Source organism: Scaptodrosophila lebanonensis, unplaced genomic scaffold (genome assembly GCF_003285725.1).
Source record: "Scaptodrosophila lebanonensis strain 11010-0011.00,11010-0021.00 unplaced genomic scaffold, SlebRS2 tig00000024-arrow-pilon, whole genome shotgun sequence".
Classification (NCBI taxonomy): Eukaryota; Metazoa; Arthropoda; class Insecta; order Diptera; family Drosophilidae; genus Scaptodrosophila; species Scaptodrosophila lebanonensis.
In genome coordinates, this window is record NW_022060538.1 from 9,140,268 (window position 1) to 9,166,706 (window position 26,439).

Genomic DNA, 26,439 nt, shown 5'->3' on the forward strand with positions numbered 1-26,439 from the left:
AAACAACGTTTATGCAAATTTAATCGACACTTTTAACTGGCTTAGTTAAATTATTGTGTTATGCAATTTTTGAATCGGATTGTGTTCTTGAAAAACAATCTAATGGTATAAAATAGTTTGATAGAATAAAAATAAAATATAGAAAGAATTTTAATTTAAAAAAAATAGATGTCTTCTGACTAATAACTCCGATATTTTACCAACAAAATTGATGGATGTTAATTATTAATTATTATTTCCTAATTAAGGTAAATCAATTTAAACCACTATTTCCGACCACTGTGCAGCCCATCAGCAGGCTGGGCCGACGAAGCCGCCAGCGTCGTTTTAACTCTTTGCGCTTTTGGCGCCAACAGTGCCAGACACTTCAACTCTTTGCCAGCATCTCTGGCGCTCTCCCACGCCCTCTCTCTCTCTCTCTCTCTCTCTCTCTTTCTCTCTCCTTCGACTTTCCCTTCCTCTTCCTCATTAGTCTCTTTTGCTTTTAATGTTATTTAATGGCACGTCAACGTTGGCATTTCGCTAGGCGTTGTTGTATTTTAGGAAACAATTTTAAAAGGCAACAAATTCCACATTAACGACTTGGCTAAAACTTTAAAGATTTTAATATGCACTGCTCCTGCCTTGCACACTCCGCATTTGCCTAGCATGTCCTTGCGCCTAATTGAGTTTGCCGCTATTCAATTTCTTTTTCATTCTTCCTCCTTTTTTCTGCTGATGCAAGGAAACCGTCGGGAATGTCTGGACGGAAAGTTGTGCGCTAAGAAAGCATTTTCATTACGGCTGTGCAACGAGGCGAAAAAATTTCGAAAATTTTCTTTAAAAGCAGCACAACAACAGCTGCTATGAAAACAATAGAAAAGCATTAGGTACGCTGGAAAATTGGGCTAAGAATATTCTAACGAGCTGATTTTTTGAAGCGTACCAAGTTTATAAATATATGCACATATGAAATAGAAATAGAAGCGTGCAGCATTGTGGTAGTTGTGTTGAAAAAATCAACATTCGAACTCATGCCTTGCACGCTTGTCGCCCTCGAGGCACACCTCTTGTGCATTTCATTACATTTCGTTTGCAGCATGTTTTGCAATTTGGCCACCGAAGGCTTTCTGGCAAATGCAAGACAGCTCGAAGCATGCCCCAGTGCGTGCCACCATTTGCAGTGCTTGGGGCGTCTTTAAGTGCTCTTTAGCCACTGCCATTCTGCCATCTGCCTCAACATACCACAATGGGCCAAGTGCAAAGCTATTTGCGATAAGTCGAGCGCAGACACCACAGCTGACTATTGGAAAATGTTTATACATATTAAGTGGAGTTCAAAGATTTTCCAATGTGGTACTAAAGAGAGACAGAGGCTAAACAATACTGCGTTTTATAAAAACAGTAAGTAATTTGCCACCTCTGGCAAGAAAGAAGCTTTTTATTCTATTATGCTAAGATTTAGCATCATTTAGTTTATATGTAAGTAGCTTGTGAATACAAATAACAAAAAATAAACATCGAAAACATAAAATATAGAAATTAAAACCACTTTTTGGGTTCGAAAAACCTACCTTATTTGAAGCTCATATTGACGCGCTAATCTACAAAAGGTTAGAAAATAAATTAGTTTTCGAATTTTATTAATTTAAAATAATTCAACAGAAAATATTCAATTTAAAAATAATACATTTAAAATAACTTCCTTCGCTTGTAAACAAATATATCGCTCTAAAAATGTTTCATTTAGGGTTAAAAATAGATCAACAGAAAATACTTGTATTAAATTTAATAATAATCCATTTAAAATAACTTCCTTCACTTGTAAACAAATATATCGTTCTAAAAGTTATTAATTTAGGGTTAAAAACTGTAAATTTAAAGAACATTTTAAATACTCTTAAATATTTTTAACATAATGATGCTTCATTCCCCTTGGATACCATTTATTATGACTTTCCTTTAATTTTTCTTTTTTATATGATGAAGCACTAATTTAACATTTTATACACTCCACACATTTCTTAATGCAAATACATTCCATCCAGTATGTAGTAGAGCGCTCACACTTTGTATTTAAAAGATAGAACCGCATTTTGTGCATCGATTTAAAGACATATTTGATTTAAAACACTGCTCAATGTAAGGTACAAAATAGCCTGAAATTGAAATATTTAGTGAATGTAGTACTATTAAATAAAACATAATCTCGCTTTAAACAATATACGAATCGAATAATCTGCCTACAATGTGTTTAATCTCAAAAGTTGCTTAATTAAAAACGTTTTTGTAGTTATAATGAAGCCTAAGACACAACTAATATGACACTAAGCTCTAAACTACAACTACACAAAGAGTCATAAGTCCTTAACCACACGGCTTACATGTTTAAATGTAGTATGTGCCTGTATGCGAAAGCTAATATGTGCCTTTTGGAGCTGTCCTGCCCTGGGATGCCTATAAATGCTAGGCCACAGCAGAGAGCAAATGCAAAACGAAATACGAAGGGAGCAAGAGACAAAGGGTGGATGGCAGAAAGAAAGAAGCAAAATACTAATGCAAACAACACTCTACTTACTGTCGCTCTTTGCGCTGTTGGCGCTTCTTCTTGAACGCCTTCTTCACACGCAACAATAGAAAGGCGGCTCGATCCACGGACAGGGTTGTGCTCTTCTTTGGTGGTGGTGGAGAAACATCATCCATGTTGCTGCTGACAATTCGTTGTTGTTGCTGTTGCTGTTTCTGCTGTTGTTGTTGTTGCTGTTGTTATTGCTATTGTTGTTGCGTCTCGGTAGAGTCGTCGAATGAACGCTGTTGCTGTTTCTATTGCTGCTCCTGTTATAGTTGTCGTCGCATTGGCGCGCGAATTGAAATTTCAATTGCTGCCGCAGCATGCCATATGGGCGGTGTTCCTTTATTGCTGTTGCTTTTGTTGTTGTTTAAATGACGCTGTCGCTGCTCAAGTTTCTGTAGCTGCCACTGCCTGCGCCTTTTGTGGCAGCAACCGTCAGCGCTGGCATTTGTATGCGTTTCTTGTTATTCTAGCCTCACTTAGTTCCAGTAGTTGTTGTTGCTGCTCTTGTTGTTTTTGTTGTTGGAGTTTTGTGTGTCTTTCTTTGGTTTATGCTTTCACGCCTTTGCCGCACTTTGTTCTTATATCTCTTGCATTATTAGCACGCAAGACAACGTGTTATTGTTAACGGCTTTTGTGGTGGTTGCTATAAAAAAATATAAGAACACGCTTACTTAACATATCATATATATATATATTTATATATATGTGTGCAATGCACACACGTACATATCCACATAATCACGCACACACACATACGCAGAAATATAATATGTCTGGCAAATGTTCGCTTTGCTGCATAGTGTGCCAAATAGCAAATAATATTTTGTTTATTTGTCGCCAGTCGGGTCAAAAGTTGCATCCACAAGCACGCACAACGGCAGAGATGTGACACCCACACATAAGTACAAGTAAATTGTGCTTACACTAGGCAACATAATTATACAGATGCCTGCAAGATTTTTACAAAGAAGTTCTCTTAAAGGTACAATTGCAATTACTTGTTTGTGTGTTAGAGGAATGGCAGCTCCTTCCTTATATACTACTGTTAGCAGACTGGGAGAATACTAAAGCATTGAGAATCCAAATAGGACGTACAAAAACGTAAAAGGACTCTAGGATACTGAAAGAGCAATATCATTTAAAAAACTGGGACTTGCTTTACAAAGTATCACTTCGATCAGTTACTGAAGGTCGGGCGATTTTATATTTATAATTATATAACACTTAATAATGATAAAATATTTATCAACAATCAAACTTTCTAGACCTTGAACAAAGTCCAAATTTGTGGGAAATGGCTTTTAAATACAATTATTAAAAGGTTTGTACAAAATTTTGATATTCTAAAAATTTAAACAAAACTAAGCAGTAAGTTCTTCTCTTAGCATTAGTCATCTTTTATATATAAATCAGCATATTAAGATACTCTTCGATAGCAAGCATATTTCCGCTATTTAACTATAAAATGTAATTTTACTAACTTTATTGTGAATGTGCCTAATCTCTACTTTCCTTCATTGGCTTTGCATAAAAGACTGAAATATTTTTTTTATTGAAAAATACATTTGAAAAATTTTTCTTTGGAAGTCAAAATTGGCTCTTTTTCACATTATCATTTTCTAGCTTTTTCAAATAATTGGAATATATTTTTAAACACATATTTCAGCTCCTTATTAAATGAGAGTTAAATAATAATTGAGACCTTCCAATAATAAAACAAAAATCGAAGCAATGAAACCTGTTGAAGTTCTTATTTAAAATACACAGCCGCTTGAATATTATGTCAGCTTTTTGTAATGTAAAATTCTTTGTATATAATAAAAATAATATTCCAATCCTTCCGGATTTACTAGCCCGAAGATATATTTTCTTTATATTAAATTTTTAATTTTTAAATTAGAATTTTTTTATTGATATCGTCTAGTGTACGCATCCATACGCCCCATCGCACAAGAACATGCATTTGCTTTGCATTACACACTTCATTTCACACAACAACCATTGTCTATGGCTCCTAGTTTTCCCACCACCAGCGCCTGAAATGCTGCTACAATTTCTTAAAAAATAGAGCACGCTTTCCGTGCCACGTGCCCTTTTTGTAGATAAACAAACACGACACAGACAACACACACGCACAGGGCGTACACAGAAGGTTAATATGCATTTATTTGATATTGTTTTATTTATGATTTCTTATGTCTCGTGTTAGTGTCTTTTTGCGTTTCATATTTTTACTTGTCTGCTGCAAAACGGATATGAAACGCGCAATTTGGTGCTTGGCAAATTTTTTCCCTTTTGCTGTTTACATAGCATTTACATAAGCCATTTTTATGAACACACATATACATGTATGCTTAAATAAATGCGTATATTTGTGAAGAAGAAGAGTAGTAGATAACTGGGTGTGCCACTTGGCTAATACAAAAGACACTTGTCATACGGCACTTTATATTTTGGCTAAAATTGATATTCATGTGCGTGCTGCTACAAACACTCCAGCTCTGCTCTACCCCTGGTCCTTTCAGTATTTTCAGTGTGTTGCTAACCATTTACCCTCTTCAGCTTATTTGAGGAATTCAGTTGGATTTTCCATTGACTTGAACGCGATCTCGCACGCTTATATACAATGCCTACCAGTCCGCATTATATTGAACATTTTACTGCTGTCTGGCTAAACAGTTGGCAGCATGCCGTTTGATGCCTCTTAACGTGCTGACGACGATAATGTTGGTACCTTTTCGCACACCTGCCAATCCTGGCAGCCTGGCAGCCTGGCAGCCTAGCAGCCTGGCAACCTGGCAGCTTGCCTATCTGTCTGTCGCCTGCCTGTCAAAGCCAAGCATCGTCGTCATCATCACAGACGTCGTCTTTGCTTTACCTTTTTCCAGATCAATTACGGATTAGCTGTCAATTTCATTTGTGTGCAAAAAAGTAATCCATGCTCAAGCTTATTGCGAAATTGAAATCCCCAACTGAAGCGCACAGAACAACGGCTTCCTTCCTTACTTTCCCTCTATCTCTATCTTTCTATAACTTCCTAACTTAATCCGGCGTTTGTGTGAACTTGAGTGGATTTTGAAAACATTTTAAGCACTGTCACATACCTGCATATTTATTTATGTGTGTGTCTCGCTTCTCCTGTGTGTGTATGAGTGTTTGTGAGTGTTTCTTTGATAAAAGATAAGCAATTGCCGCTGCGCTGCTGCTACCGCTACTGCTGTGATTTGAGTGGCAGCCCGCAAGGCGCCTTAGTGGTTTTGTCAGCATCTCCGGCAGTTAACTTAATATTGACGTATTTTCTCCACACAATTGCAAACTATCTCCCCTGCAGTTCTGCGAGTGATGAGCTCCATAAAGGACTAACCGCAGCACCGATAAGTGGGGTTAGCCAATAGATAGGGATATTTATTGTGTACTTTGTGTACCTGCTCTTTTGTTAGTCACTGAGTACCTGTTCGGTCTTTACCTTAACATACTGTTTATTGCTCCGATAATCATCCCAAGGATGGAATGGAATGTTTGATAAAAAGTTTGTGTTTAACTTTGATATAAATATAAAGGGGAACTAAAGCCTTGAACTCGAACTAATAGTGGAAGTGCAAAGTGTAGAGAAAAGAGAACAGTCGCATTTATAAACACTTAAATTTCAAGCTCATTTCAAGCTTATATTAAGCATATTACAACAAAAAGAAGACAAATTGCTCAGAAACCCCGACCAACCTCTAAATAATTTGCTGCCACAGACCACAGAGCAAGCCGACTTGCGACAGGGTACTCCGCATAGGTAGCTGTTTGCCAGCTGTATGTCCAGCCTTGACCAATTTGTGTTGAATGTTTCAATGAAATTGTATGGGGATGGGGAAAACCCACACCCCATGACTATCTTAGTTGACTTGGCATGAATTGCAATACCGAAGAGGCAACTCAGCAGAAATATGCTCATCTCTTGGAATACTTGACGTTAAGCTTAGATAAATGTGATGAATGAAAAGGTGAGCATAGTTGAGCATATGGACGTACAAAGACTGCTATTATCAACACTAAGCTGGGCAAGGACTATGAGTTAGTTACTAAATATAGGTAGTCATATTCTAATAATTGCTTGCCTAGCCGAGTGGGGGAAAAGTGGCAGAAAGTTGTCTATTGAAGTGATGAATAGGCAAGAACAAGTTGCAATGTCCCAAATAAAGTAGTACAAATACAATTGCCATTAGTATTTTTGTTAAGCTTCGAATCTTCAAACTGCTCCAGCTCCGAAAATGCTATTTCATTAATCGGAACAAACGCAGACATTCGATTGTGAGGCATTAATAATTCATATACTTGTATTTATTAAAATGATGAATTAATCTAACGCTCACCAATTTCATATTACAATGACAAAACGAAAGGGACTTCCTCTTCTTAAAACTAAAACGGTGACAAACTTTTTAAATAAATAAAAAAGAAATTATAAATAAGCTTTGATGCGCATAAAAACTGTTCAAACAATCAATATTATGCAAACAAATTATAATTTAAAGCCTCGCTGCGTTATACTGGAGCACATTTTAATTAATCTCTAATGTATATTAACTTTCTCAAAGAGCGCGTCAAGTCTTTGACTATCAACAACCTCATTAAAATACCTCAGACTGCTTACGAGGCGTTTATAAAACGAGAGGTAGTTGGTTTTGACATAGAAGTACTACCGGTGCTTTAGTTAATTGAATGTGCCTGCCATGTTGTTAGCCACGTTAGTCATTTCCGCTACGGAAAGTCTTCCCCCACTCATTGGCACATCAAAGCGTAGGCAACTATGGCAACAAACATCGTATCGTATATTTTGCAGTTTGACTTTAAAGTCAATTATTTTACGCTCAATGCACTTTCCCAGAACTGAACGGCGCACGTACCCGGAACCACAGAACAATGGCAATAGGCCCCGCCCACCGCACCAGAGGTCACGCGTGTTGTACCGCAATGGGAGTGACCACAGCCACATAGGTCGTACGTCATTTGCAATGCCTCCGCTGCTGATTTATTTGCCATTACTCTATACGTGACCTGCGTTGGCGCCTGATGTTGCAGCAACAGCAGCTCGCAGAAGGAGCAAAAACGAAACAGGAATCCTATAATTAAATAACAATTTGCTGGAGAGTGAAGTATAACATGAAATTGTGGGAGTGCTGCTGGTGGCATCATGCTGTGGACTAAAAAGCTGGTGAAAAGTTACACAAGCGCAAAATGTTTCTCGTGGAAGATGTCCACAATCTTTTCCGTTTCTGTTGACTTGAGGATAGATAGACACGCTCACACACCCACACATATGTGTGGGAACACGTGCGTAGGTCACGCAATCTTATTCTAGTCGATGACCTGCCAAAGTAGGCACACGAGCGTATCCATCAAAAGGCACAGTCTATTATTGACAATACAATATGTCTCGAATGCCACATTCCCAAGCCGAACCCCCCTCTCCCTCACTGGAACAGGTAGGTAAATTTAAGGAAACGCCTGACAGAAACAACTGCGGTCATGACCCATCGACTGTCACTTCATGTATATCCGCTTCGTCCTCACTCCCAAGCTCATGTTTTATTAAGCTCGTCTGGCGGATTGTGTTCGCGTGCTGCACGGTCGATTAGGCGTTAAAAAAATAAAGCAGTATGTACAATTCGTCTTTCCTTATGGCCAAGACAAAGCGATGTTATTGCTCGCACGACTTGTCACGGTTCTGTGTAATTTACTTCTTAAAAGGCATGCAAACTTTTCAGGACAGACATCTTCCTTGTGGAAATATGGCCAGCACACGAGGGAAAATTATTACACTTCATTTCATTTCACTTGCTCGCAACACAAAACGGAGACGATTTTTGTTATGTTGACAGCAAATAAACTACGATTCTAGTACTACAAGTATTATAGTCTATAATTTTCCCCGCTTTTCGGGTCGAATTTCATCACCAGAACGTGCACCTTCATTTGTGCACAAATTTTTGCTTGAGTAAATGAACTTTTTAAACCATTAAGCGATTGTATTGAAATATAACAGAGAACTGTTATATTAAAAATAAACTACAAACTTTTCAATTCATTTACAATTATTTAATGTTTAGATTACTAGGAATTCAGCATAAAGACAGTGTGTTGTACTGAGCAAAAAATGTATTTGGTGGATAATTCAAAACAACAAGTCAAGCTTGAATAACACCCAAAAATGTACCCAACTCATTATTTCTGCAGAAACAATAGAGCACCTACTCTCTCATTGTCGAGCTTTTTGCAGCCTATACAGCTCATTAGCAAAACCGGGGGGTTGAAAATGAACCTATAAGTACTAAGCGAATTTTATGGCTTCACAATGGAACTCCTTAGGCCTAAGTGGATGGACAGGTGCAATCACCCCAGCCCTTTCAATCTAACATATCATTAGACTCAGTCCTAGTAAGCCTTAATACTTACAACTTATATTACAAATTTAATGACTGTTAGACATTTAAAGATTGCACATTTTTTAGGACCGCCTAAGTCGTCCTAAATTAAAAATGTGAATTCTCTAACCCTTTCGGATAAATGCATATTAATCTTACGGCTTCTAAAAAGCTTACAGTTGGTTTGGCATTAAGGAGACAATTATAATATATAAATTAATATATACAAAGTGTATGCGTGTATTTCTACCCAGAATAACCGGGTACATTAAAACAATGGCAATTAATTAACAACGTATAGCAATACAACAAATGCTAAGCTTGTAAAACAAACAATTCTAACAAGTAAAAAAGCTAAAGTCGGGTGTCCCGACTTTGAAATACTCTGTATGTTTACAATAATCATAGAAAATAAAAAGAATTAAGAAAATAAAAAAAAAATTTGATCGATTTTACGTCTCTCGGTATTCGAACTCAGGTAAAGGGTTTATAATTGCACATTTACATAGCAATTGCGTCTGTGTGAGTGTATGTATGCCTATGCGCATCTATTCGTGTCTGTGTAAGCATTTTCGCAGTCAACCAAACAGCAACATCAACAACAGCCGCGGGCAGCGCTTGAGCAGCGCTTGAGCAGAGCTGCAGCAGCAAATATATTTATGGCTATAACTTCTTGTTAAATCGGTCTATCATAATGAAACTTGGCACACGGACACATAATAATCAACTGGGGGTATTTATTATTATTTAGTGCGAAATTCCAAGAATTACGGGAGTTACGATTTGCGGGGTAGAGGGGGGAGGGAAATTCCAAAATATACATTTTCTGCGTATTCACATAAGGCATCTGGGACAAAAATTTGGTGTTCCTAGGTCTTATAGTCTCCGAGATATAGGCGATTATACGAAAGTAAAATCGGGAAAACCCCCATAGGGGGGAAGTGGGGAGGAAAATCAAAAAAATAAAACAAACTCGTATAGAATGCACACATAAGGCATCTTTGTGCAAAATTTGGTGTCTCTAGCTCTTATAGTCTCTGAGATCTAGGTGATCATACGGACGGACAGACGGACAGACAGACAGGGCTAAATCGACTCGTCTTGTCATGCTGATCAAGAATATATATACTTTGTGGGGTCCGCCACGCCTCCTTCTGCCTGTTACATTTTTTAACTCCCGAAAACCTAATATACTCTTGTACATTTCATGTACAGAGTAAAAAATATGTTGTCTTTCGTGCGTTCTCGCACGGTTTCGAGATCAGTTTAAAGTTAGGGTGACTTGGGCTGTCGTCAAGAAATGTTTAAAAAAAAACAAATAAAAACAACGTCTTATGTTCACAAATAATTGATAACAAATTTCTCGCTTACACCTTTTTAAGCTTTCTTTTAGAATGCTAACAAACATACAAAATAACGTGCATGGAAACATTTCGGAATATACTCGTATATTTATTCGTTCTTATTAGTGCATTGTCAGTTAACACCTTTCGAATGGTTACGGGCTTTTAATATTATGTCTATTTTTATGCACCTAACGACGTCTACGATGTGGTTCCAAATCGGGTTTGTCGACTGAACCGGTATTAGTCGGTTTACAAACGCGCGTTAGATTACACAGCCCAGTTAAGCTCGAGAGGTCTATGTCCTAGAACAACAAATCTACATAGGTTTTGTTTAATGTGAAGCTTTTTAGGAAATTACGTAAGAAATACACTTTTGAGTGCTACTACCTAACGGCTGTGGATGATCCTGAATATTACATTTCACACCTAAGCCAAGGATATGGGATGCCTGTACTCATGGCTATTCATTGTCTCAGTGGTTTGGCATTTGGGTGAGAGCGCATTGCTTTTTCCAACCAACACATGTTTCGGTGTAAGCCATCATTATATAGACTGATTACATAATGGTTTAAAAATTGTGTTTGACAGCTTTTTATGGCCATTTCTGTGCCCGCCTACTTGCCCAATCGCAATGTGTTCGTATCATACAATTTTGAATTTAATTACTATTTGCCCGAACATGTCTACAAATACCCACCTTATCTGGTAAGTTATCAATTAGTTTTGGTTGTCTTTTGATATACTTATGCTTCGCACTCTTAAAGGCGGATGACCCAATGGGCATTGGTAGCTATCTGACTTATAATACCACATCGCCAGAAAACGATTGCTATAATTGCAGATCGTCTGCACGACAGGCGAACAACTATACTGATAATTCTATAGAGCCAGAGCCAGAGCCAGCGCCATCTCTTTTCACTCGCTCCTCCCTGTACTCAGTACTGCGGGATACCCTGGATAGGTGTGAGCATTTCAACATTAAACTCCATCAAATTCATAGCTAAATTCTATATTTTAGAATCGGCTATCCCTCTGAAGCGTGCCTGTTGCGTCTAATTTGTGAAACGAACGCCGCCACGCTGGGAGACAGCAATGGTTTCTTAGGCAGCTTACTGCACATCATATTAACGCAAGTGTGAACAAGATACTCATTTCATTATGGCGTCGTAACATTTCTTTTTTTACAGTCCAAGTACCTCGCAGGACGACCAGCTACCAGATGAGTATTACGAAGCGGAAGAAAGTGGTCAACACAATAGCTGCGATTCATACAAGAGAAACTGTGCCGAGAGTGTTTTAGATATAATATCAATGCCAATGGAGAAAATTATTGGGGAGCTAGTAAGCAAATGACTGTAAAAAAAACTTGAATGCAAGTTCCGAATTTTAAGGAGCTAAGGCCAATAATACTAATACCTTTTCTTCTTCTCGGAGTATTACACAAAAGTATTCATGTGCGAGTAATCGCAGTTCGTTGAACGATCTGCTTATTTTTATCTGTACAGCCAAAATAAAGGTATTAAATGTTTTTTTTCCAAAAAACTATTCGAACGACAGAACACCGAAGACTGCTGAAACGTCTTCGTAATCTAAAACTTGTCAAATATCTGAGGTTAACAATCGGGTAACCAGTTCCCAAAAATAACTCAAGCAAACCAAATAGTCACCTTAATGGAAGCAACATTGGTGAATAAAATAAATTATATCAGAGCGTAGAGTTACAATAAATATAAAATACAATGCATTTCAAAATGCTAAAAATGCTTTTAAATATTAAAAATATTGCAAATATGTAGTTAAATAAAACATTGGAAGATTCGGAAAAATGCGTTGAAATGATAATCAAATCCAGGCGACTTAACACATTTTTTGTTTGCAACACGAGATAATTCTGTGAAAAATTTTCCTACACTCGAATTTGGATTTAAATGCCTGCCAAATTGTGCGCTGCAATCAAAAGTCAGGCACCATAAAGTGAGTTCACTGGGAGTGGAGGTCCCTTAACAACATCACGTCGCTATGTTGGCAGACAGCCAAGTGAATTGGAAGAGAGAAAATTGCCAAACCTCTTATGCAAAATATGCCCCACACCTGGCTACAAAATTAACCAAAGAAAGTGGAGAAAAAAATGTTAGATTACACTTTTACATATAAATGTATATATATTTTTTGTTGTAGTTTTGTTTTCATTTTTTGAGTGCCAAAAATGGCATCAAAAGCTGATGCTGAAATGTTGGCCAGACGGCTGGTTGACTGGTCAGCTGGTTTGTTGGCTTGTTTCCATGGGAAAATGAGTGCAAATTTATGCAGAAAGTAATTAAAAGTACCGCTGTCCTGTTATTTCCTGCTACAGCGGGCAGCCACTTCCGTTTCTGTTTGCGTTTTGTTGCTTATCCTTTGTTGAGAAAAGCCAGCGCTTAGAGGCCGAATAAGGACTTCTGGGGCTTTGGGAGTCATATAAGCTATGAGAGTGAGAAGGGGGTGCGCTTTTAGCAGATTTTACGGTTTCCACCGTCGTAAAAAGTAAATTTAATGAAGTTGCAGCATAAAAAATGCATAAATACAGACTCAACAGGCCCTCCCATCCAAAAGTTTCCTGCACCAAAGTGCTTAATGCTAAGTGTTGGCTCTCGCCTTTATTCAGTGCTGTGCAGTAACTGTAATTTCACGGTCATTGCCAGGGTTGGTTACAAAGCCAAGCACCTTAAGCAAACGAGCCATTTGTCTGACTTATTCCCTAACAGACTTCACACAAAAGCACAATCAATTTTATTGGACCGGGAACATAAACACGCCTTCGGCTCCGGCTACCAACACAAGCGAACAGCATTAAAATAAATACTATATAAATACAAAAACAACTCGTTCGTGGCAGTGTTGCCACCCACTTCATTTTTAAGACTAATTGTCAGCATGCGGTAAAGACACAGAGCACGGCACGGTATGGCACGCCACGGCACTTGCATTCCGCCTTTTCAGCTCGTTAACCAGCTTGGGCGGATTCTCGGTGTGTTGTTGGCTAATGGCGTCGAGCTTTGTCCGCAATTTGTCTGCAGAAATTTTAACTAAATTTGTTTAAAATTATTGTTGCGGTTGGATGTACGAACAGCTTATCAGGCAACTGGATTAATTATTTGATAGGTCAGAGCGTTAAGCTTATGTGCCACAATTTATATTTAATTGACTTCATATTTATTGTTATTAGAACTGACATCAAAATAAAACATAAATGCATAAGCGAAACCACACACATAAGTGAAGAGAAGCGTACATTAACATATTTTAAAGTTTACCTATTGGCTAACATATGTCAATTACTAAATTAATTTATTCAGGTAAATTGTTATTTACATTTCGATCAATTATAATATTTACGAATATCAACTCTCCAAATTATAGTGCAATATATTGTAATATTAATTTAGTTGTAAATATTAGACAAAATTTAAATAATTGAAAAGTTAAATCAATCTAAAAAGTATTTAACTTTATAAAGTGAAAGCAAAAAGGGAAAATGTTAAGAAAAAGACGAAATGATATTATTCTCTTAATATTAACTACACAAAAGCCGGGTTAAATTTCAGTAGAAAACAGTTTAGCTTAATTTTCCGATATTTTCCGATTCTTTGGATATAAAAATCCATAGCATTCGAATAAGAGCTTCTACATTATTAAAAAAATGTCATGAATTAACTTATATGGCATGGTTCTAGTTAAACTATTTGGCTGTCCCTCATATCAATTGGGCTTGCACAATATTAAGCTGCGCAATATTTTCAACTTGTCTGCCGTTAATTGTCAACCTTTTGACCCTTATCCGTTCAGCAGCCCCAACTATCCGTATCTGTGCACTACGCACAATTAACACATTCATTGGCCACAGAAATCCTTGACTTCCAGCCCATTCTCTAACAACTTTGGGCAGCCGCTGTCAACAATTGAGTAGCCAAGAGGCGACCTTATTGTTACATTTCCCCACCACCTCACAATTAACTTGACTTTTTGTTGTTGCTGCCTTTTTCTTCGGCTCGCCACATTGCGGCCATTTTGTGCTAAGTAAAATGTATGCCTTATCTTGGGCCCTTAAATCGGCGTGTAGCTGAGGCTGTAACGCATGTCTATAGACACACACTTGACTATAATTCCAAGTGGCCATTGCCGCAACGAACAATGGCAAAACATTTTCAAGTGTAAATAGCCGCAACAAAAATAAAAACAAAGTGCAACTATAAACCGGCTGGGGAGCTTCGGCAAGCCAGACCAGGCATAAATAATGCTAAATATGCGACGTGTTAACAATGCCTGGAGAGTCACAAACTGAGTGGAGAGAGGGTTAGGAAGGAAGGGAGGAGCCACCAACTGACAGCCGACACCTCAACGAGGCATCAACCAAAGCACGAGCCTGCGGCTGCCGCTATGGCCATAACTTTTCAGCCGCAGCTATGGGGCTTAAATGTTTCAGGCTAATCGCAGACAGGCTACGTGTTTTGTGTATTTATAAACTTAACTACAGCGAAGCGTTGAACAACAGTCGCACAATAACTAAAAAGGTGGCAGCGAGAAGAGAGAAGTGAGAAAGGAAATGGCAAGAAAGCAGAAAAACAAAGAGACGCTTGCTGCCAACTTTCAGATAGGCTGGCTTGTGAATGGATTTTAAGGAGCGGGGGTGGCACACAGTCGTCCATAAAATCGCCATGGAAGCCTACCGTGAATGTGTGTGTGTGTGTGTGTGTGTTGCTTGTTTTTTCCGTCTGCACATTTATGGTTTAAGTTGCAAACTTTTGTTCTTCTTTAAGTTTTTTCGCTAGTTGGAAATTCTATGCCGCCATTGACACGATGACTGTCTGTGTAACACACACATACATGCACACAAAACTAGAAACTATATGAGCTTACAGTACAGTACGCACACCGTATAGTGAGTCTATTGAATTAAACAATAAGTCACTTCTACTTGGTACAGAATGCAAGACATTTCTAGAAGAAAATTACAATTATTGTTCTTCAAACGCGACAGAACTACCTTTTAATAAGTAACATTAAAAATCTAGCCCAGAGAATCGAACTTCTCCACTAAAGCAGGCTACAATATTTACTTGAGGTAACAAGAAGAGAAAGGCAGTTAGACAAAAGTACTATATATTTAAGAAAATAATGTATCCTATAGTTTTATCATATGGAAAGTTATTGTATTTTAATATACAACTAGCATAAGCCGCCACATTATTATTTATATTATTTTTTATTTTATTTAATAAAAATATAGAAATATAGTACGTATATATCTTTAAAAAAATATATATAAAATTGTTATCCAGCGTCATCAGCTTCAATTAATTGCTTTTGTTGTTCTTGAAATGTCGTGAGTTCTTGATTAATTTGTTCTTCAATATTATACATATATCATAATTTCCACACATTTGTTTGAGTCAACAACTTATTAGTATTCAACATTAATAATCTGATGTATATAATTATTATTATAAGTATATTAATTATCTTACGTTTGCGAGCTATAGTTTTTGACTGATACGTCCAAAATTCCAAACATTCCAGCGGAGCAGAACTGACTGAAGGCATCAAGAGGAATTTCCAAAGATTATGAAGAAACTATGTACATTCTCAAGAAGTGAGGTTTGACACAATATTATAAGTATATATAGAAGTAAATGTAAAATAAAATTCATTACGTAAAATGGCTTTTAAAAAAGTGGGAAGTGGTAATTTGATGACCAAAATTGAATTATCTTCTTAATTTGTTATTTTTTAAGAGATGAATACAAAAATAAAAATAACACAAAAACAATGAAATACTGTTTTAGGAAAAGTATTTAACTAATAATTAAATCAACAACAATTTTAAATATGGACAACATTTTTCTGTCCCAACTAGTTAGATTGATCCACTATAAATACGTATATAATACATTTTACATAAAAACATATGCTTAAAAAAGCGTCTTTATATTTTGTTATCTAAGAACATAATATTGGTTGCATAATGAAAGGTTTATTGTTGATTCTATTCTATATAGCTAGCTTTAGAGATACATATCAGTTAGTTGGAGTGAATATGAAAATACAGCCAAGGTTAATTAACATCGGCTAATTTGGAGTATAAACTGATATTCTGGTTTCATAATGTTCTCTATTCTGATTCTAGAATTGTTAAAAGTTGTTATCAGTAATAAAACCTGTATATTTAATAAATCTATTATTATTTTTAGAATAAAACCTTGTACATCGCACATTTTATTCTAAAAAAAATCAATGTACTCGTACATATATACATACATACGTATTACCGGCAAAACCTTGTCAAAATCTACTTTGTATTTAGAAAAGAAACATTAAAATAAAACGAGAAACGAGAACATGTGTCGCCATGCGGTGCGAGATTGGCTCGTCCAACTAACAATGGAGAAATATATGCTGCGTATGGCGGATCGGGGCTACGACACCATAGCCATGTGCAAGCTACTGACGCCTTTTGATCTGCTCCAAATGAACATCACAGATGAGTCGCATCGAAAGCTGCTGATGGATGGAGTGCACATGCTTCGCAATTCAGCAGAGGTATGTACATGCAAATGCTTTAATCCCAACTGGAGAATGTATTTCAATAACTTGAATACTTCTAATCAGCAATTTATTTGCTCTGAGCCGTGCGAGCTGCACGGGGATGAACTGAATATGGATCTCTTTAAAACTGCGGAGGATGATGAGTTGGATGCGAGGGTCAGTTTCTATGCCATAGTGTTGAATGCAGATATATCAGCCGGGGAAGATTGGTCGGCAGATTCGATTTCAATTGAATCATCACTGCCCCCCTCACCGCCACCAACGTCTAGATCAACGTCATTGCCGAAATTCGAATGCAAGCAGCTGATAAGCAAATCCACGCAGCCCACTCTTTCCAAATCAAAGTCGTGGCCAAAATTCGAACGCATGCAGTGGTCCGAACACTATGAGCCATCATTCAAGTCAATGGCATCCGAAATGCATTCGCCAAAGGCCAACGCAGGTTATATTTGTAGCGCGTGTCCACACTTGAAGTTTCCAACTGCATCGGCTCTAGAGGAGCATGTTGCAGATGAAAGCAATGGAGCCGAACCAATCGAGCATGAAAAGGGCGAGCCGCTAGTGGAATATTTTGAAAAACTTGTGATCGAGGAAATCGATAGCGATTAACTCAATCAACTGCAATTGCTTCAATTTTTTTTTTTTGTATTCTAGTTGAGCATAAATTGGTTGTTTATTATTTGTGAATCATTTAATACGTTTTTATGTTTTTAGTTCAATAAATTTCGCCAACGGGCTAAGTCTTCTGACTTTTCTACTTTAAAACATTTTTTGTGCTCAACCACTGCTGACATATGGAAATGGATTACTTTGTAATTGCGCTTGCCAATTCCTAGAAGAAGAAATATCAAATTCCACGAGTGAAGCAACGTGAATAAATATCAATTAGAGTTTCGTAGAAGAAGGATTATTAAATTCCGCGCTTTCGATTTTCCAAGCAAAAAGGGAATGCCGACAATTCCAATCGAATTCCAGATTCCTAGAACAAGAAATATTAAATTCCGCGATTCAATGCTATGTCGAATTCTTAATAAAAGTGAAAGTTCTTTTTATTTGTAATATGCTGTAGCCAGCTTCGGATATGTGTGTGTTTATTTGTTGCCCACTCAGCTCAGCCTACATTTATTTTCTGGCCCGGTTGACTGTCTTGGCCGTTTGGCGAGCGTCGGATAGCTTTTGGGCATAAGACAATTTAGACACTCACACTTATGAGCAGACACTGGCATCAAGCATAAAAACAAGAGCAGCCAGCTACACCAATAGCGACAAAAACAACAAACAATAGTAACAAAAAAAAAAAACATGAGTGAGGGACAACCATTCAGTTAACAGCAGCAGCCATGACGAACCAGTCACGAGAAAAAAGGTTACAGAGATTTTATGCCTCAGTGCATGCAGGCTCGGAACAGGCTCGAAACATATACACACTCAGAGACCCACACATATGCACAATACAGCCAGCTAAACATAAAGGACAATACAGACCAACAAATGTGCGACTAAATACGCACACACACACACACATACACAATAGGAAAGCGAGCCCGGCGACTTTTATACACAGCTTACAAACGACACTGACACGAAATGGCAACTGTATACACAGGCACATACATAGTATATAGTATGTGTGTGTGCCTTGAAAAATGTGTAGATTTTTAAATTGAAATTTCAGACTGCAAGAAATAAAAACAACTGAGCGAGCATTCAGTCAGCAAGCACGATTTGTTTCTGTTTCGTGCTTCTTTGCGTCTCGGTTATTTATTATTTGTGGCTTCATTATGTCGGGATCTTTATACCGCTGGTTCCGCAGCAGCTGCCAACCCACATACAAGTACAACCATTTTTTACACAATTTGCTGCCGCCTTTTTTTTATTATTTGTGTTAACAACACAAAGCACAGCTAATCAACGTTGAACCATATACGAGCCGCTTGCTACATGGCGTATACGCAATTTTAGCTTGAACTCCACTTCTTCTTCTTTGATTTATCTTGTAGGTACAATATATCCTCATTTTTTCTGTGAGTACATGCTTTTTAATTTGAAATTATAGACATGCTTTATGAGCGCAAAGCACAAAACTTGTTAGCTCTAATAAGTGGGTACAAAAGAAATAAAAAAGTGTGCTCTTTTGCTGCCTACTTGCTGCTACCAGCTAGTTAGTCGAAGTGCTCATTAAGGGCCAACAGTTGCAAGTAGCTGTTGAGATACGCTTCAGGCCAGACAGAAGTTAACAACACAGTCTAGCAGTAGATAATATCTGTATAGAAAAAAAATAGAAATCACACACTAATGCTAAACAGGCTCTGCAAAAAAAGTAAATTCTTAAAAATTAAAGGTTGGTTAAAAGTAGGCTATTTTATAAAAATGTAAAACTTTTAGACATTTTTCAATTTATGCATAATTTAATTCAGTAACAAATCAGACCTACATTGCGAAAAGAAATATTGAGCAAATATATAATTGAAGTTTTGAAAAATAATAAACAGGAATAAAATCATACCAAGTTAAGTTTCAAATACAAATTTAGGGTTACTCTTTAAAGCTTATGGGACCAGCACAAGCCTGCACTGCAATCAAAACCTATCAATTAAAATTTAATCTAAGCCCTGCCTTAGTACAAATCATTTAAACAAACGTCTTACATTTGAGGCATTAAAAAGCTTATTAAGCTGCTCATATTATGTTCGCACGATGCCTAATTCAAATAAAATAAATCATAGGATAGTCTAAATAAATTTTACAATAGGAACAACATTATTGATAAATAAACAAATATGCAATTTGAAGAGTGTAATGCATTAATTGCATTAATGAAATTATTTCGTGCATACAAAAGCACGACTCGCGCCACACTATCCTTATAGATTTCATTTCAATGTATGTTTTAATTGTTTTTTAATTTATGTTTGTGAGGAACCCCAAAAATCAATTAGCCCAATTAATGATGCACTATATACCGTAAAAGAAAATACCACTAATGAACTCCCAGCTACCATTAATGCATGAATATTCTTTATAATAATGTGCACTTAAAATAAACTGCTGAAATTCAACATGGAAGCCCCAAAGAAAACGAGACAGTTAATTAACGCCGACGCATGTCTAGCCATTAGGAACAATGAATGCATAAAACCGAACTGGAAATATTAATTGAAAATCAAAGATAGCTAGGCCCAAAACAGGCAAACAAACACACAAAAGTTTCAAGCGTTAATTGAAAACTAATTGGGTCGGCCAAAAAGGGAACTTTGCTTTGGTTCGAACCGCTGTTGAAATCAATTTGGAAATGAAATTTTAGATAAACACAATTTACATTTTCATAATTTAGATATTCTAAAACGCCAAAAACCAACAAGCCAAGACAAACATGAACACAAATAGATGTGCTAAATAATGGAGAGGCCCATCGACGAATTTGATGTTGCTGGCATTTTGACTGACATGCTTCTATACGGTTGATTGCCTGTCCAAGCATAATTGGCAATTCATTTTCATTTCGATGCGTTCAGCATTTCCATAACTCTGTTCACGTTGCACTTCATGTGATAGTTTTGGCCAAAAGACTGTTAAAAGCCCGCCCACAAATTGCGTATACGTCCCGTGGCGTTGTGCCATTGTCTGTCCCCACAACGCTGATCCATCGATTTGCTACAGCCTAATAACATGATTATATCCATTTTCAATTATCTCTATTTACGTCAGAGCCAGAGATATCCATGCCCGCTGGAGTATTTCGTCAAACAGTGAAGTTTATAATTAGCGCCTAGTAGATAGGCAACAGTTTTTTCATTGCCTATAAACTACTACCTACTACTATCACTATTTAGCAATTTAAGTCAATCAGATAATATTTTGGAACTTATATTGTTCAACTTCCAACATCTGGAAAACAACAAAATAGGATAACTGGATTATAGTTTTAGTTAGTTAGTTAGTTATCTAACTATGCTCATAGCCCCTGCCAGCAATAACAGGAAATACTTATATTGTCCTTCGGAAAAAATGGCTATTTTCCAGCACATTTCATGCAGGTGTCTTTTGGGATAGGGCTGAATCACTTGCATATATTTCAACAACTTCTGCAAGCTTACTCCTCTTACGTCCTTCGGCAATCGAAGATTATCTTAAAGACCCATATAGAGTTTGAAATTCATAGTCCAGCACTGGATACGCAATCTATGTCTTGAAAGGTTCCAGAAACTGCCTATACGGGTATCTGGATACCAATTCGCCCAATTAGATGCGTTCGACTACACGAAGATTTCAAAGAAACAAAAACAAGATTGGTGGAAATTTCCGAAAGACTTGATGGCTAAAAAATTGTTTCTTTCAGCAACAATATATGGCTTATACTATCTTTTCACTGAATTTGATATTTTAATCGTTATCGTAGTGGAAATCAAGAAGAATAAACGATGCGTCAGCTGTTGAAATTTTTAAAATTTAATTTTTGGGAGATATATTAACTGCTGAAAAAATAGATTTTTAATTTATAATTATTAAATAACAACACAATAAAACATGTTTTTTATACATAAAAAAAGCCTTTAGATCACGAATATATTTATTTATATTTTCGCTGACCATGCGAAGTTGTGAAGTTGTATAAAATATACTGGTACATATTATGTTTCAATTTAAAACAAATTAATGCAAAACGTTAACTGTAATTTATTTCATGTTGTTTTAAAAAACTTGTAGGAAAGTTTGGGTAAATAAGGTAATTTTACTGAATTTACATGAAAAAAATATACAATTTTATCTTAATTTTGCAACATTCTTGTCTTATGCAATAGACAAAAAAAAGGCCCTGTTATATGAATTGATGGCAAATAAATTGTCTTAAATTAGGAAATGTATAGCGTTCTTAGAGAAACCAACGCCTTATCACATTCCGTAGGCGAGTTTTAGCAAAATTCGCACAAAATTCATATTTATGCAAAGCATTAAGTAACACTTAGTGTTTACTCCTGGAATTTATCAGTGCTAATAAATTGTGGAGCTTGAAGCAAACAAAAAGGGCAAGTAATATAATCAGCGGTCAGTGGTTTAGCTTGTTGTTCCTGTTTATGCTTTTATTTTTGTTGTTATTTCCAAAGCAGCTCTTTTCTTATTAGGTTAAATGGCGTTAAATCGTTTCGCGTGCGAAAGCTTTACGAGCTCATATTTTCATATGCTTGGGCACACACGCAAAGGGCATAAATATTTAAGTCCTGATGGGTTGGTGCAAAAAAAAATAACAACAAATATGAAACCACTCGTATATATACATATATTATACTCGTATGTATGCGTGTTGATTGGCATACGTACAGGTTTCTTGTTACCCAAAGCAACGCCGAAGGACAATTTGATTGAGCTTGCCCTATGCCTTGACATACGTTCCCAATACACCTGCTCACATACACACACACACACATACGTCCACACCTATGCTTAAGGAACACGCAACATACAAATTCGCAAATATACAGCAGAGACATTCAAATACATACGTACATCCGACTATTTGAGGAAATCCCCTCAAAGGCAAATATGTAGCTATGGAAATAGCAAAAACGACATTGAGATAGCAAAGGCGCAGAGGCAGAAGCGCCACAAAACGCGCTGTAAACAAATATAGAAACAAAACACGCTTGAATAAACAAATCCACGCACAAGTCTAAGAAGGCAGTAAGACCGAAAGACCGAAAGACAACATTAAAGTTGCCTCACAAAACACATATTACAAAAAAGACACAAGCGAAATAAAAATAAACAGTAGGGTGTTTCAGTTAATAAGTATTATGCAGCAGTAAAAGGGCTATTAAGCTTAAGAGGCAGACGTTAAGCAGAATTAACCACTAAGACTTGGTTTGACTTTTGAGCTGCTGACTTATACCTACTTCAAAAAGGTTGCTTAATATTTAAAACAGCCATTAAAAGAATTTAATGTAAGCAAAAAAATAAAAAATAAAAAAGCGCATTATTTGTGCTATTTGCCATTTCCAGTTCGAATTAAATTTTGTGAAATCGATATCAAGTTATAGCCAGACCCTTACCGCTTCAAATTTCCATTACTTTAGTTACAAAAGTGTTGTCTTTCAGTCTTTCCTTAAGTTATTTAATCGTGATTTAGTTCAGGAATAATTACTAATTAGTTAACTTTGAATAAAACTGTTTAAATTTAATAACTTTAAATTAACCTTTAATACAACAACTGGCATATTTGGATAAACTAACGCCCATTTGCTTTAAAATATATCTGTTGTCATTTGATTTCAGTTTAATATTTTTAAATGTTTATAATTTAAGGAAAGTTTTCAACACTGTATTAAATATGAGTAAAATCCAATTAAATAGCAAATATTTAATTTTCTGCTGCCTTTTGCGAGTAAATCCATTTTTATATTAACAAATAAATCGCGATCCAACGGATTCAATAGGCTGTTTAACATTTTTATCAAAATAAAATAAATATTTTATTACATTTATAATGTATTTATTTTAAAATATTGTATTTACTTTGATTTAAAGTATATTTATATATTTAATGTTTTTAAAATTCATGTTTACATTATTTTTTAAAAAGCGATATTAAAATCGAAGCCAATTCTCCACTTTTATGCACATTTATATTTATATTTAAACTTATTTTATTTATTTATATTTAAACTTAATTATACATTAAAAGAAGATTTTCATATATTTCATTTAACTTGGCCTACCCTAGTTTATTTATAGGCACACAAATTGTCTATCGACGCACATAAACAACCAGCTAGAAACATTGCCATCGCATGGCCTAGACGAAAAACATCCCAATAACAGTCCAATGAGAGCCACAAATACAAATAGATACACAAATCAACCACTAAGATTCGAATACGAATGAAAAAAACGACGGATAGGAGGATGAGGAAAGGAATTCGTTAAACCAAACACAATGTCGAACGAGGAAAAACAACAAATCAAAGTCCTAAAGCGGGCACCGAAAGCTACGAAGTTAGCTCACACACTCAAACACACACATATATATATATATACACACACACACACACACACACATTTGTACACAGATACTCAGACCCAGCTGACTGACTACAAGCAATTACGTTCAATTTCATTGCTACACCATGGGGCTAACAAGAAGGGCCCTGCTTGCTTTGTTTTAACCCCATTCCCCTGACTGTTCCTTGTCGTCTTCCATTAAGTAGCTCAATCCTCGCGCCATATATCCTCCAATATATATGAAACTACAAAAGAAAAGCGAGTGTTGCCAACAGCGCCGACCACTGAACAAAACACAAAATTAGGTCTAATTGTAATTTAGGTGTTGTCTGCTTTTTGGTTACGACAAGATCGATAGTGCCGCATTAAATTACACGTTATTATGTGTTGGGGGAGAACTATGGTGTGTGTGTGTGTGTGTGCTCTCTATTGAGGGGTAACAAGGACAACAACAACAAGCGACGCAACTGAATGATACATTGAGCCCAGTCATGACTTTGACTTTCACACACCGACACTCGACTGGCATTCAAGTGCCATTCATATAGTCATCAACAGTGGCGTGAGTACACATCGTCGTGTACTCGTATATCCCCGTCAATATATATACTAAACTACAGTTGAACCACAAATTCGTACATGATATGAGTACGAAAGGGTTAAACGCCAAAATGTGCATCCACTCTTGAAATACACATGAATGAATTATACTAATTGTCTATTCGATTAGCCAAATATTCAATAAGACATTGACTAATTATTAATATTATTCTCTTTGATATCGACATTTTCCAAAATTTAAGGGTACTCGCAGAGTTAACATGATCAATGAAACATTTAGGTGACAATAGAATCAAAGGTTGTAGAAAATTCAACAATTGTATACCATGGTAGAAAATGTAATTGAGGAATTGCAGTTTTCATTCAAGTAACTAGCATATCTGTATTTTAAATTATTGAGAGTTTGTATAAAAAATTCTTATTTCTTATTTGTGTACACAGATTATTTTAATATCTATTTATTTGTATCGAGACAAAATAAAGCTGGCTTTTTCAACTACGCCCCTATTTACAGCCAAATATAATCAAGAGTTTTATATAGTAAGATACAAACAAATAAGGAAATAAAACAAATATGCCCTGACAGCTTAAGATACCCTTTAATTTTTGTGATTTGATTAGTCATTCAATCGCTTGGTTCCCGCGCCAAAACAAATTCTCTATTGTTTAAAAAGCACGACATGCTATTCATAGTATATTATTCGCATGCAACCCCCCATTAATTTATCATCACCACAGGGAATTCCAACTTAACTGACAGCAAAATAACGGTAGATTCAAGGCTTGTGGACTTACAATTAATTTTCAAAATATTGTTTGCTCAAATTTAGTTCAATATGTTCTCTAACCGCAGCTTTCCACTACTAGCAGGCTATCCTTTTTATCCACCACAGCTACTATTACAGTGGTTTGTCAGTAAATTAATAAGAACCTAATATTTTAATAGCTTAAATAATAATGTGCCAAAAAAAGTCAAAAAACTTTGGCAATATTTTTAGAGTTTTCTTAGAACTTTAAAGTCGAAATATCTTCAGCAACATAATTACGATACTTCAAAGCGTAATCAAGCCTATTTTCTAAGCATGCTCATTAGATTACATGCATTTTAGAAAATGTCAGTATTTGAAAAAAAAACGTAAGAGCTTACTACTAAGTTTACTTCTACAATGCTGAAGATTAAGTAATAAATAGATAAAGCAATAAGTAATAAACTTAACTGCAGCTACAATCAAATCAAATAGTGAGAATACCCGAAAATCCAAAAACTCAATCAAGTTAGAGCGTTGGCTAAATGTTAACCCTTTTCATCGAGAACTGCCTGTACACCTAGACACATGCAGGCTTTTTGCTGGTATACTATTTGGTTTGGGGAGATGGGTTATGGTTAGGGTTGGCTTCTTTGTTTGTTTGCATGCGCTTCCCAATGCAAACATTTGCACGACCGCTTTTTCGTGCGCTGCGCTGCGCTGCTCTGGGTTATTAAGCTATTTTAAAACTGCTACACAAATACACTCAAGGCGCGCACATAAGCACACACACATACCCACATTCACATGCCCACACATACTCGTCTACATATGTAGTTGGCAAGGTCAATGCGCACACATGGCCAAGTAGCGGCTAAAAAACCTTAGCATACTTTTTAGGGCTCCAGCCATTTTTGACACTTCATTAGTTTGCGTGAATGAACATTTCCGTTAGGTATGAATAATTTTGGCACGATTTGACGATAAAAACGAATAACGAACAACGCAGCACGTCAACTTTTATGATTTGCTTTTCAAATACCCGAAAAGAAACTTTGTTGCCGAAAAAAAATGAAAGAAAGAAAGCAGAAACACAACCGGCAAGGTGAATCAATGGGGAAAACTTTTCAATAAGCATGGAATCTATGGCAACAATACAAATCGAAACTTTTTCTCCTCAAATAAGAAAAATTATAGGTACCATAAAAAGTTGCAAACACTTCGCGGTAATCGCCGAGCTG

The 26,439-nt window shown here is 36.3% G+C and overlaps 3 protein-coding genes across 3 annotated transcripts in view; 2 read left to right on the forward strand and 1 right to left on the reverse strand.

The window, feature by feature from the left end:
• LOC115620217 overlaps positions 1-2,682 on the reverse strand; it is a 57,605-nt gene extending 54,923 nt beyond the window's left edge. Inside the window, exon 1 of the mRNA XM_030513356.1 lies at positions 2,558-2,682. Coding sequence (XP_030369216.1) covers positions 2,558-2,682 — 125 coding nt within the window. The remainder of the gene's footprint in view (positions 1-2,557) is intronic.
• An 817-nt stretch (positions 2,683-3,499) lies between these two features.
• LOC115620229 lies at positions 3,500-11,666 on the forward strand. Its single transcript, XM_030513370.1, has 7 exons — positions 3,500-3,558; positions 4,764-4,791; positions 10,810-10,845; positions 10,902-11,018; positions 11,078-11,274; positions 11,332-11,442; positions 11,501-11,666. Exons 1-7 carry the CDS (start codon positions 3,500-3,502, stop codon positions 11,664-11,666), a joined length of 714 nt encoding a protein of 237 aa, XP_030369230.1.
• A 4,987-nt stretch (positions 11,667-16,653) lies between these two features.
• On the forward strand, positions 16,654-17,590 carry LOC115621608. Its single transcript, XM_030515301.1, has 2 exons — positions 16,654-16,889; positions 16,959-17,590. The coding sequence occupies exons 1-2, from the start codon at positions 16,689-16,691 to the stop codon at positions 17,502-17,504; spliced, it is 747 nt and encodes a 248-aa protein (XP_030371161.1). The 5' UTR covers positions 16,654-16,688; the 3' UTR covers positions 17,505-17,590.
• The last annotated feature ends 8,849 nt before the right edge of the window (positions 17,591-26,439 follow it).